The sequence below is a fragment of the Gorilla gorilla genome, chromosome 10, assembly GCF_029281585.2.
Source record: "Gorilla gorilla gorilla isolate KB3781 chromosome 10, NHGRI_mGorGor1-v2.1_pri, whole genome shotgun sequence".
NCBI lineage: Eukaryota > Metazoa > Chordata > Mammalia > Primates > Hominidae > Gorilla > Gorilla gorilla.
Genome location: NC_073234.2, coordinates 37,349,179 through 37,362,665, shown reverse-complemented (window position 1 = coordinate 37,362,665; position 13,487 = coordinate 37,349,179). Strand labels below are relative to the sequence as shown.

At 38.6% G+C, this 13,487-nt stretch overlaps 1 protein-coding gene across 8 annotated transcripts in view; it reads left to right on the top strand.

The window, feature by feature from the left end:
* SRGAP1 (SLIT-ROBO Rho GTPase activating protein 1) overlaps positions 1 to 13,487 on the top strand; it is a 309,133-nt gene that overhangs the window by 167,077 nt on the left and 128,569 nt on the right. For all 8 annotated transcript variants that reach the window (XM_004053497.5, XM_019039335.4, XM_055358087.2 and 5 more), the window contains one exon: positions 12,488 to 12,550. In XM_004053497.5, coding sequence (XP_004053545.1) covers positions 12,488 to 12,550 — 63 coding nt within the window. The remainder of the gene's footprint in view (positions 1 to 12,487; positions 12,551 to 13,487) is intronic.

Genomic DNA, 13,487 nt, shown 5'->3' with positions numbered 1-13,487 from the left:
TCCTGAGTGACTGGGACTACAGGCGCCCGCCATCACGCCCAGCTAATTTTTTGTATTTTTAGTAGAGACAGGGTTTCACCATGTTGGCCAAGATGGTCTTGATCTCCTGACCTCGTGATCCGCCCACCTCGGCCTCCCAAAGTGCTGGGAATACAGGCGTGAGCCACCGCGCTCGGCCCAATAAAGTTCATTTTCAAAGAGGCATAGACACATTGAATCTTTACCCATTCTTCTCATCTGAGAAAGAAGATGCTGCTTTAAGAAAGACACTGATGAGGAGAGAACATTCCTACCATATGTTGAGGTGTCTGCAGTTGAGTCAACAAATTCTAAAGCAACCTAAGAACAGTATTCTGGTTGCTAGCCAACTTTCTTACCAGTTGAAGACTATGTTTCATACCACATGATAGGGATTCTAAAAGATTTTTCAGCAGCTGTAAGAAATGCCATATTGGGGGAGATCGTACATATAGCAAATATTTGAATTAAGAAACACTTGTGATACCTTGGAATATATCAACCTAAAAATATGCATTTGCAGAAGAGATACCGAATATGGCTGTCAGATTTATTTCAGTACCTCTTAAAACTCAGAAGAAAAAAAATATTATTGTGAGTGAAGCAGTTAAATAGGAACAAGAACACTTGCCAACTAAATACTTTGTATAATACTTTGTATAGGTTTCTAGGTGTAGAAGCCTATAAAAAAGGAAAGATCTTGACACTGGATGTATGAACTATTTAGATTGAGAAAAAATAATTTTCAATAATTAGTAGTAAATAAACACAAGCACTACTTTTTAAACGTTAACAGTTTCAAATGAACACATAGAACTATAATTGGCTAATGTGCTGGCTTGAATAAACATGTCCATGAAAGTTTTATCTTAGCTGGGCACATTGGTTCACATCTGTAATCCCTGCACTTTGAGAAGCCAAGGTGGGAGGATTGCTTGAGGCCAGGAGTTCACACCAGCCTGGGCAACATAGCAAGACCCCCATTTTACAAAAATAAAAATTAAAAAATAGCTGGGCGTGGTGGTGTACATCTGTAGTCCCACCTACTTGGGAGGCAGAGGCAGGAGGCTTATTTGAGCCCAAGAATTCAAGGCTGCAGTGAGCTATGATTGCACCACTGCACTGCAGCCTAGGAGACAGAGCAAGACCCTGTCTCTTAAAAAAAAATAAAAATAAAAAAAGTTTTAACTCTTTAGCTCTAAAGATGGAGATTGCACAGATCTACTATTATAATCAGCTTTTATTATTTAACAAGATCTAATCACTCTACCAAAGAAGTCATGACAAATCCATAGTAACTTATACTTCTCTTCCCTTTTTATTTTTTCTGAAACCTAACTTTACTGAAATCAGCTTTTTCCCAAAACAGAATAGGCATTATATTTCTTTATTTATTCAACAAACCTCTATTGATAACCTTTATGTGATAGGCACAGTGGCGGCTACTATGGTCACAAAAGTGAGTAAGACACAAATCTTCAACTGGTACCCCCATAGGAACTTAGACTCTAGTAAGGAAAGGAACTATAGACATAAAAATTACATTACAAATTGGTAACTGCTCTTAGATAGATAGGACCTAAGACCATGAGAGCACAAAGGATTGAGTAAAGCATTCTGGCTGGAAGAAAGGCCTCACAGAGAGAGTGACATTTAATCAAGCCCTTAAACTTGGTGAGATTTTACAAAGGAACTGGGGGGAAGTACATTCTTCTATACTGGCAGACCAGCAAGGACAAGGCTCTGAATTTCTGATCCAGCCTAGCACATATCTAGGAAATGAAGCTAGAGAAAGATAAGGGCAGATAAGACTCCTGGTGGCCCCTTAACAGCAATGAGTTTTAAAGATGAATTAGGCCACTTCTGTGCCTAGAGCAAATGCTCACATCTCTTACCCAGCTGGCTGGTGTTAGGAGTGTAGCCTATGGCGTGATGAAGGATAAACAGTGAGTAACAGCTGTCTGAGGTCTGGAGAGGCAGGCTGTGGAGGGCACAAGAATTTGAATCTCAGTTTGAGGAATTGGTATGTTGTTATCTAAGCAATTAAGGATGCTAAGAGAGTTTTAAAGCAGATATATGACTTAATCAGCTTTGTGAAGCATTTGAAAGCATTGGAATGGGAAGAAACTTGTCTTGGGGAACCTGATGAGGAAGCTGTTGCATTAGTAATCTGGGTGATAATTTTTATCCTATCATGTGAGTTGTGGCCAGAGCATAACTCTATACTTATAATGACATTGCCTTCAAAAAGTTCTTATTATTGTCAACCACCAGTGTGTCCTGGAGGGGAAGAAAGAATTATCATTGGTGCAGATTAATAATGAGTTGAATGGATTTTTGCTGTTGACTTTTAAAAGCCCTGTTAGTAATTTAAATCCAGAATATTTTTATTCAGTCCATCCTATTCAGATTTTCTTAAGGCTTCTACTTCTTTAGCTGATGGATCTTTAGCTTACTGGGAAAAGAAAAAGAATCTAATCCTGATTCATAGATTCTTGGACTTATAATAACTATGCAGACATCGATTTGGACTGACTCCACCAAACAGGGCAATCACAAGTGATTACAAGCTACTGAGTGGCCTGTGTTGCTTCCTAATCCTCCCAAGATCTTAGCTTCAACCCCTTGAAATATAAAAACTTGTACTTAATATCACTAGCTGGAAAATAATGAACTGTTATCTGTGAGGCAAGGAGAATTTGCTCTGATTTCTGTAAACTGTGTCATATAAGGCAGTGGTCCCCAACCTTTTTGGCACCAAGGACTGGTTTCATGGAAGGCAGTTTTTCCAAGGGCAAGGGGATAGTTTCGAGATGAAGCTGTTCTACCTCAGATCATCAGGCATTAGATTCTCATAAGGAGCACATAACCTAAATGCCTTGCATGCACAGTTCACAGTAGGGTTTGTGCTCCTATGAGAATCTAATGCTGCAGCTGATCTGACAGGGAGCAGAGCTCAGGCATTATAGTGGTGGCTCACCCACCGCTCAGCCACCGCTCACCTCTTGCTGTGTGGCCCAGTTCCTAACAGGCCACGGACTGGTACCAGTCCATGACCCAGGGGTTGGGGACCCCTGATATAAGGAGCAGTTAAAGACATTGGGAATATTTAGTACAGAGAAAATAAGTCTCAGCTAGGACTCAATATTTGAAGACCTGTCATACAGAAGATGGTATCAGCATACCTACTCTATAAGGCTACAGGAGTTAAGACCAATTGGAGGAACTTAAGTAGAGACAGGTTTACTTTATCCTAAGAAAGACCTTCTAACAGTCTGAAGTCAGCAAGGCTATCTCACATCTAGAATTCTGCTTTGTTGCAGTTTTGCAATATTCTCTGGAAGGGACTTTATCTTCCTTAATATAGTACCACAAACACAGTTGAATATTCTAAAAAGTAAATCTTGAATTATGTTGAGTTGACTAAGACATTCTGATTTGAAAGTTTATATGAATAGACTGTTGCATTCAAATTTAGAAAAACAAAGTGTCTTCACAAGATAAAACAAAGATAAGATGCTGAGCTAATAATAGCATCATAATGACAATAAGAGATAATACTTATGGAATGCTTAGTATGTGCCAGACACTCTGTTAAGCACATAACCATGGGCATGTCATTTAATCCTTTTAACAACGCTATGGAGTATATACTGTGATCTTTCCCTATTTTACAGCAGAAACAGCTCAGAGAAGTTAAATATATTTAAACAGATATTTAAATAGCTTGGCCCTTCTTGAAGGTTTTGGGGGTTTTCCCCCTTAAAGCGCCTGTCATCCCATGTGCAATTGCCCATTAGCCACAAGCATTTTTAAAATTTCTCTGATTGTATTCAGCAACCCAAGTATCTTTGTCAAAAAGATACTTACTCCATAAGAATGTTTTTCTTTTTCTATTTGTTTTGGTACCTTTACTTACATCCATTGGCAGATTGGTGACCAGTTAACTGGCTGTAGTTCTGAGATGGTGCGATTTGGCCAAATGTCAGTCTTTAAAGGAAGTTTCTGATTTCGTTTAAATTTTTAAAGATCAGTTAGTTTATTTAAAAAGTATGGGTATAGTTCCAGAGTGATATAAATATAGAGATTTTGCTTGGCTTAAAGTGTTTTTGAAGATGCGTAAATCAGACTGGATTGAAATTGTTTTGATTACCTCTCTGTTTCTCTCCTAGACTGTAAGGCCACTTTTCTTTCCTAAACACATAGGAGACACTTAGTAAAAATTAGTAGAATTAATGGGTTAATGCATGACTGAGTATGTGAATGAATGAACTTCAATATCTCAAAGAATCTCTGCCTTTTGCTTGCTAATCCAATGGATGACTTATAAATGAGCAAATTTCCTGCTTGTTGATTTGCTTAGTCCCTAGATTTTTCTTACCACAGTACTATTAAGACAAAGGTTATGGGTTTCCTACACAATGTGGTCTAATTTGCTTCATTACATAATATACTTATAATCCCAGCCACCTGAGTTGTAGATGTGAGCTTTTGGTCACACCAGGGAACGGTATAGCTTTGGATCTCTCACAATTATGGCTGTCACAGAAAAGAAGGCCAGTTGGCTTTACTAATAAATTTGTAGGCTCAAGTTCATGCACTAAAGAAGATATATTATTATGGTAATAGTGAGAAATTGCTCATAAAGCTGCGTTGATTCCACTTTTGTGAAGTTCAGCATATTGAAAATGGTTTGGAACTACTTTTTGATATTTTTAGTTAATTATAGTCTGAAACAGTTTTATAACTCATTCTGATTTTAATTAAGTAGGTTTATTTACATCAGCCACTGAGAAGTTATATGTAACTGGTTATTCATTTAGTGACACTGAAAAGGTATTTCCAATTTATCAGCATTTTGAGTAGAGAAACAACTCTTCGTGTGTTTCTTGAAGAGCTAGGGAAATGAAAATGAAGACACTTGTTTCATCTACTTTATTTCCTGTAGGATTTAAATCTCAGTCTTGAGTTACTTAATCAGCCCATTCAAATACTGTTTATATGTGGTAGATTGTGAGTGACTTTGGTGTTGATAACTATGCACCTTTCAAATTGTCTGCTGGAAGGCTGAACACAGCAACAGCCGACCTTTTTCACCTGGATGTAGAATACCACATTTGTCCAGCAATTACATCAGTAATTGTAAGAGATGCCCCAGATAGTTCCCTTTATGGTTAAGTTTTGTCTTGATTTGAAATGAAGCTCTGGTTTCTCTGTATTTGTGATTCCTTCTAATTTCTCCTTTTCTAGTGGCATGGAGTTTTGTCTAAAAAAAATCTGGTTTTTACCCCTTTAGGGTAAAGTAGATCATGAAACTAATTCCATGATAGTTAGATAGCTTCAATACTTAGCTGTGATTTTAGTAAGTACGAAACCATGTCCCTTGACAGTTAGAAGGGAAATGTGCAGAAACACTGTAAACATTACCCAGAAACTTGGTTCAGGCCATCAAGCACAACCCAACTTTCTCCATTAGGCATTTTAGAAGACGCTGTTGCCTGTGTCTTCAGAGTTTACCTGAATTAAGGGAATGTATCATAGAGACACATGATCATGAGCTTTGGAAACTTAAAAGCACACATACTGTGGAAGTATGGCCTGATCCCTTTAACCAGAATTTACATCCCAAACTGACTGAGCATGAGACACTGCCATCATCTGAAACCCTCTCATTAAATATTTAATCTGGTTTTTCTCTTTCTCTTTTACTCCCACGGTGACTCAGCATACAGTCTGGGTTTCTTGACTGGTCATCACAGTAGATTTACTTTAAAAATACTTCTGTAAAAGGCCATAGGCCTTCTGGATGGGTCATTGAATCCAACCACATAGATCACTTGATAGATTGCTCAGTGTACTCATACGTGGTGGTTTTAACTATCCTCTTTGTTCTTCCTCTACCTCCTTTCTGGGAGGTTCTGGGGGTAAGACTGGATAGGGTAAGGAATAGGGACCCTGGCCAGGGCCCACCAGTGTAGCATTTACCATAGCACTCCATGTAGAAAGCTGTTTTGGTATGTCTGGCGTCTTTGTGAAATTGCAAACTGGAGTGCAGAAACCAGTCCTTACTCAGTGCTGTTCATTCAGCAGATGTAGATCCTGTACCTCCAGGGTGCCAAGCACCAAAGTAGGCACTGGGAATGCAAGGACAGTTGTTAGGATGTGGTCCCTGCTCTCAAAGAAGCTGTGTTTATGAGGAAAGAAACAAATGTGACAAGCCTGCTAGCAACATTTCAAGTGTGTAATAAGGACCATCTCAATAAAACCCTGTGACAGAGATAATTAGCAATTCCTTTTTGTCAGTGGAAAAACTGAGGCTTTGCAAAATTATTTAACTTGTACACAGACTGTAACAAGGTAGTTTGAACACAGGCACTTCAACTTTAGAGTTTGAACTCTTAGCCAATATACTAGATGGCCTAGAGGTGGTAATAAATTAATGTATTATAAAATCACAAGGAAGGAAAGACCTTAATCTCTTTCCTTGGGGGCAAGTTGAAGTTACCAGAAAGTTTTTACAGAGTTACATGTGGGATTGTACTAGCCAAAGAGAAGGAGGGAGAGTCTAGGAAAGAGGAAATGGCTTGAGGAAAGTACAGAGATGGGAAAGCGGGGCCTGAGACTTAGCAGTTTAGGACCAGGCTGAAGGATGGGGTGTGGGATTTGTGGAAAGTGAAGTAGACTAGTTAGGCAGAAGTTATGGATGAGTTAAAAAAAATTGAACTCTATCCTAAAATAATATAGCAAGCCTTTCAACAATTTTAATCAGAGGAAGCCTAATTAGATTTTTTTTTTTTAGTTCTGATGACCTATAGAAAAAAATTGATCAGCCAGAATTGATAAGATTGGTAACTTCTTCAAGGAAAAGCAGCCAGTCTTAGAGGAACCCTAGATTTCTGACTTGAGTGACATTGTTGTCCTAGAATCATTATGATTTCATTATAACCCTTTTAAAAAATAATCTTCTAACATGTATCAGGAGTCTTGAAAATGTCTATACTTTTATGCTAGTAATTTCATGTCTTGGAATTGGCTTAAGCAAATAATACAAATGCAAGATATATGCCTTTTGACCAGCATTTATGATATTAGTTCAGAGTGCTTAAAACATATTGGTGAAATTGAATAAAGAAATAAATGATTGACTAGTTGGTAGAAAATAGTGGAAACATTGGAAACAGTACACTTAAATTTAATGTTAATGTACATTTACTAGGTGGTAGTTATGAATCAAATTGTGGTTCTGAAAATTATATAATTACATGTAAAAATGTATTGTAACTTAAAAAAATAGGAAAATATACTTAGACCTATGTTTAAATAAACTTGAAGAAATACATCAAATCATAATGGTGGGCCAAGTGCAGTGGCTCACACCTGTAATCCCAGCACTTTGGGAGGCCAAGGCAGGCAGATCACTTGAGCCCAGCCTGGGCAACATGGCAAAACCCTCTCTACATAAAATACAAAAATTAGCTGGGCATGGTGGTGTGTGCCTGTAGTCCCAGCTACTCAGGAGGCTGAGGTGGGAGAATCTCAGGCCACTGCACTTCAGCCTAGGTGACAGAGGGAGACCCTGTGTCAAACAAACAAAAAAAATTATAACGAGGTGGGGGACTTTCCTTCTATTCTCTATTTCTTCAATATTCAATATACTTAGTTCATTTTCATGATGGAAAAAGATTAAAAACTTTGAGACTGTTCATTTTGGACTTATGTTAGAAATATCTGAAACATCAAAATGACAATAAACAGTAAACAATTGGAAATAGGCTTGGAATTAAACTCTGGGTTTATACACTGGAGATATTCAGTAAATGTTAACTGAATTGAAGTTCTATCCATTTTCCTTCCCCTTGGGTCAGGATCCCAGAATCCTAATGAAATGTATTAGAATATTAGAAGTTTTACCATTATTTGAATATATTATTGGGTAACAAAAATTTCTTCCCTAACACAGAAGAAACATTTATTGCTTTTCTTAATACTTATATTATTTTTCTTATGTGGCAATTCTTGTTCAAGGGCCAAGGGTCTGCTCTCACTGCTTTCAAATATTTTAAGTTATTATCTTTTTTTTTTTTTTTTTTGAGAGTGGGTCTCACTCTGCCACCCAGGCGGGAGTGTATGCTCACAGCTCACTGCAGCCTCGAACTCTTTGGTTCAAGAGATCCTCCCACCTCAGCCTCTCATAGCTGGGACCACAGGTGTGCACCACCATGCCCAGCTAATTTTTGTATTTTTTCTAGAGATGGAGTTTCCCCATATTCCCCAGGCTGGTTTCAAACTCCTAGGCTAAGACAACCTGCCCACCTCGGCCTCCCAAAGTGCTAGGATTACAGGCATGAGCCACTACACCCGGCCTGCTTTCAAATTTTTAATGAAATAGAATCCATAGGTGTATTTAAGCTATTAAATATTTTTTTTTTCCTAATAGAGACAAGGTTTCACTATGTTGCCCAGGCTGGTGTTAAATTCCTGAGCTCAAGTAATCTTCCTGCCTCAGCCTCCCAAAGTGCTAGGATTATAGGTGTGAGCCACCACACCTGGCCTCACTTATTGAATTCTGATGGACTTTTAACAACCCAGATATTTTCTAATTAAAGGATTTCAGTTCATTAGCCTAGTAATGTCGTATGCTAACTGGGCCACACCAAGTGCATTTTCATTTAAAGATTGCTTCTTTGGGAGTCCAGAGTAGCATTTTGAAAAAACAATTGTTTCTCATTGTTACTGTAATAAACTGGAAACATATTTAAAGTGGGGGTAACATGAGGTGCTCCCTCCACTGTTGCCATACCATGAGGACAGGAACCATGTCCCCAGGATTCAGATTAGGACTTGATGTTTTATCCGGCCCAAGTATCTGTGAATACAAGGATGTGTGAATTCATGTTTCACAAATTAGTCACATAAACTAGTGCTTCTCAGAGCATAGTTCAGTTCCTTAGCAATCTTTGCAGGCTAGTGGTGGGAAGAAAATCATTAATTTCTACGTTATTTACTAGACGATGGAGGGTTTGGACTGTCATTCAAAGTGGACAAACAGGCAGAAACTTTGGTGCTGTGTCATGAGGATAGCCAAGGGTCTACCTACTGAAAGGAACTCCACAACAACTTTTCACAAAATCTAAAATTCCCCCTGGAGCCTGCTCCTCTAGGGTCTCTTTCATCAGTTACATATACCTTATTATGGGGACTTGAGGAATTATCAGTTTCCTAAGGGATGTTTCATTAATTCATTCAATAGCACTGGTAGTAGGACTCCCTGAGAAAATGTGACATAGGAAGATAGGTTTAATATACACACATGGCAAGGGAATATGGATATAAGAAAAGCTGGAGCATAATCCTTAAGGGCCCTTTGGAATCCAGGGTCACCTGAAGGAATCTAAAGGCCAGGACAGTGGGGAGGGACATCAAAGTCAACTCAAGCCCCTCCTACAGGGAAGCCAATAGAATCAATGTCAAAAGAGACCACAAGAAAGGACAAGGTGATGTGGCCTTTTCACTCAAGGGAGTTGCCATGACGAATAGTGTCTGGAAAAAGAAATAATGATAATTATGGTGTATTCACTGTGTGTTAGGAACCATTCTAAATATTATGCATGAATCATCTTATTAACACTTACAAGAACCTTATGAGATAAGTACAATGCCTATATTCATTTTACAGGTCAGGAAACTGAGGCATAGGCAGATCCAAAGTCACTGAGACTTCACCTTAGGCATTCTGACTCTAGTCCTTAGACCTTGCTTTTAAGCATTATATTATACTGCCTGCAGACAAACTTTATATATTTCAGGGCCTCTGGGGAATGACGAAAGAAAAATGTAAGTGTATGTCTGGCAGAGCACAGTCTGTCTGTGATGCCAGATTTCTTCTACCTTATTATCTAAAGTCTTAGAAAATATGGAACATACTATGACTTGTCAGCACATGGACACACAAAAGGGAATAACACACACTGGGGCCTACTGGAGGATGGAGGCTGGGAGGAGGGAGAATATCAGGAAAAATAACTAATGCGTATTAGGCTTAATACCTGGGCAAAATAATTGGCACAACAAACCCCCATGACACAAGTTTACCTATACTACAAATCTGTACATGTAGCCCTGAACTTAAAATAAAAGTTAAATAAAAGAAAAAATCATCTTGTCCTAAGATATTTGGCCTAAGATAGCTTTGAGGACCCTTATAACCCCAAACCTAAATCTTTTATCTGACCCAGAATATTTTCTTGGGTTAAGGTTTCTTGAACATAAGGGATTTTTTTGTTGTTGTTATCGTTCTGAAGTCTTAGCCAAGAAATATTTTCTTCTTTTCTTTTTCTTTTTTGAGACAGAGTCTCACTCTGTCACCCAGGCAGGAGTGCAGTGCTGTGATCTCGGCTCACTGCAACCTCTGCCTCCTGGGTTCACGCAGTTCTCATGCCTCAGCTTCCTGAGTAGCTGGAATTACAGGTGTGTGCCACCACACCTGGCTAATTTTTGTATGTTCAATAGAGATGGGGTTTCACCATGTTGTCCATACTGGTCTTCAACTCCTGGCCTCAAGTGATCTGCCTGTCTTGGCCTCCCAAAGTCCTGGGATTACAGGCATGAGCCAACGCGACCAGCTATCTTTTCTTTTTAGACTTGCCACCTGAAACGTGGGTAGCTGAGCAGAGTTACTTTGTGGCCTTTGATCCCATTAGAGAGTTCTAAATTGTTGGCCTAGATCCTTGAATGAAATCTGATATTAAAATAACACCAAACTGAAGTCATAGGAGATTTGTAGTATAATATATACCCTCTCGATAATCAAGACATAGGAAAAATAAAATGCGTTTCAATTGACTTCATTTTTTTACTCGTGACTTTCCTTTCGCTCTTGAGTGATTTGTAACCCACATCTTCACATATCAGGGACACAGCAAGACACAAAATCCCTAACTCCAATTTGGGACTTTAGAAGCTGTCAGAGCTTAGTAAATAGCAGCACTCTCTTAGATACTCCAGGGAAATTCAGTGAAAAATACTGCTAATGAATTTAAATTTCTCAAAGTTCAGGTACTGCTCTGATGCCATCTTCCCACACTATTTTATCTTCCATGAGTCTTCAGTCTATCATATTTGTTTGGCTTTTGGCTTTTGTTGAGACCTGACCCAATGACCTCATGTTTACAGATGGACTTGGGCCAGGACTAGGACCCTCTTTAAATTCTGCATTCTTGGTGCCCACTTGCCCAAGCACCACACAGGACACCGAGGGGTTGCAGAACTGATTAAGATATGGCCCTTATCCCTAACACTGATAGTCCAGTGAGAGGTACATTCATGGACCAGTGGACGTTGTTAATGTTGCAAACTGTAGATTAAGCTAGGCTACACATTTTTTTTCCGTTTTCTGTAGCTGACTACATAACTCAAAATGGGGAAAAAAAGGTCATTTGGATATATGATTTCTTTAAAATAACTTACAGCTTTTGTTGAAAATAATATTCAAATACTTCTCTATCAAACTCTCAGAATTAGCCTAGGGAAGGTTATTTCAAATGCTGTTTTTTACCAACTGGGTAGAAGAATGATACTCTCCACTTTTTTGTCTTCACTGAAAATAATAATAAATGCAGAGGTAAAAGTTTATGGACCTTGAGTGGACTTACCATTTTACTGCTTTGAAAGTGCTTTCTTGCCAGGCTCAGTGGCTTACATCTATAATCCCAGCACTTTGGGAGACTGAGGCAGGCAGATTACTGAGTTTGAGACCAGTCTGGGCAATATGGTGAAACCCCATCTCTACAAAAAATATGAAAACTAGTGGAGCTTGGTTGCACGCCACCCTGTCTCTACAAAAAATATAAAAACTAGTTGGGTTTGGTTGCATGCCCCTGTAGTCTCAGCTATTCGGGAGGCTGAGGTGGGAGGATTGCTTGAACCCAGGGGTTCAAGGTTGCAGTGAGCTGTGAGCATGCCACCGCGCTGCAGCCTGGGTGACAGAGCGAGACCCTGTCTCCAAAAACAGAAAAAGTGCTTTCTCAAAATTAAACTTGTTATCAGTCACATTGTAACTTTGGGCAGAGGGAGTTAATTTCCCCTTTGGTTTCTACGTTAGCTTTTTGGGAATCACACTGTAAAATGTCATGATCTAGTTCATCTTTAATGGTCCTTAGTTCTGCAACTCAACTTTTAAGCAAGCATGACGCTTCAACCTGCTTACTTTTTCTCTCTTTTTGGTAAAGTCTGTTTGGATGGCGGGGGAGCCATTCACCCATGGTTGTCACTTGTTTGCTCTGTTTATCTTATGGGGACCATCTATATACAATGTCTAGAGTTTACAAAGGGCCATTCCATTAAAGATGTTTATTACAGAGGCTTGCTGTCTTTCTGTCGTGTTAGATACATTCCTCTATTTTCAGTTAGTGGGCTTTTTAAGATGTAAATAATTTTAAAATATTCTTTTTTATTTTCTTTTTAATTACAGAGCAAAGAGATTGCATTCCAACTTCATGAGGATTTAATGAAGGTTCTTAATGAGCTTTATACGGTAAGCACATAATCTTTCTTCTTTTCTAGAATCCTTGGGTTAGAATTCTGGTTTGTAAAAACACTGCTCATTGTAGTATTCATTCCAAGCCAGAGTGACAATGGATCCTCATCTGCTTGAAATACAGGAACAGGGGATAGGTATACACAGCTACATTCCTTCACCACTCCATCCCAATTTGGAGAAACTGTATTCAAATAAATTATCTATCTACCTATCTGTCTGTCTACGTACGCATGTATATACACAATTAGCACACTTTAAGAAATTGAAGTATAGATGTCTCCATTAGATATGTTTTTAACTGGATTGTATGTGATCTCTACATATATTGAATTTGAGAATATTTTGTTTAAAATTGATGCCATTGTGGCCAGGTGTGGTGTAATTGCAGCACTTTGGGAGGCCAAGGCTGGTGGATCACTTGAGGTCAGGAGTTTGAGACCAGCCTAGCCAATGTGGTAAAACCCCGTCTCTATTAAAAATGTAAAAGTTAGCTGGGCATGGTGGGATGCGCCTGTAATCCCAGCTCTTTGGGAGGCTGAGGTAGGAGGATCACTTGAACCCGGGAGGCAGAGGTTGTGGTGAGCCAAGATCACACCAATGCACTCCAGCCTGGGCAACAGAGTGAGACTCTATCTCAAAAAAAAAAAAAAATGTTGCCATTATGGAACTTGAGCAATTTAGGTTGCGTTATTCTGGTACTTTCTTTTTTTCCCACATTTTAGTTCAATTAATTGTTTTGTTAATGACATATTAAAACTACTTTTGAAGGATATCTTTTTTTTTGCAATAATTTGCTTTTGTGACTTACATATTATTTAGGGTACTTCATGTAATCATTAAAAATTAAATAAATTAAAACTACTTTATTAAAAATAACTAACACCTAATGATGTTGCAAGTTGCAATTAGTAATATACTTATGTAAGTATTT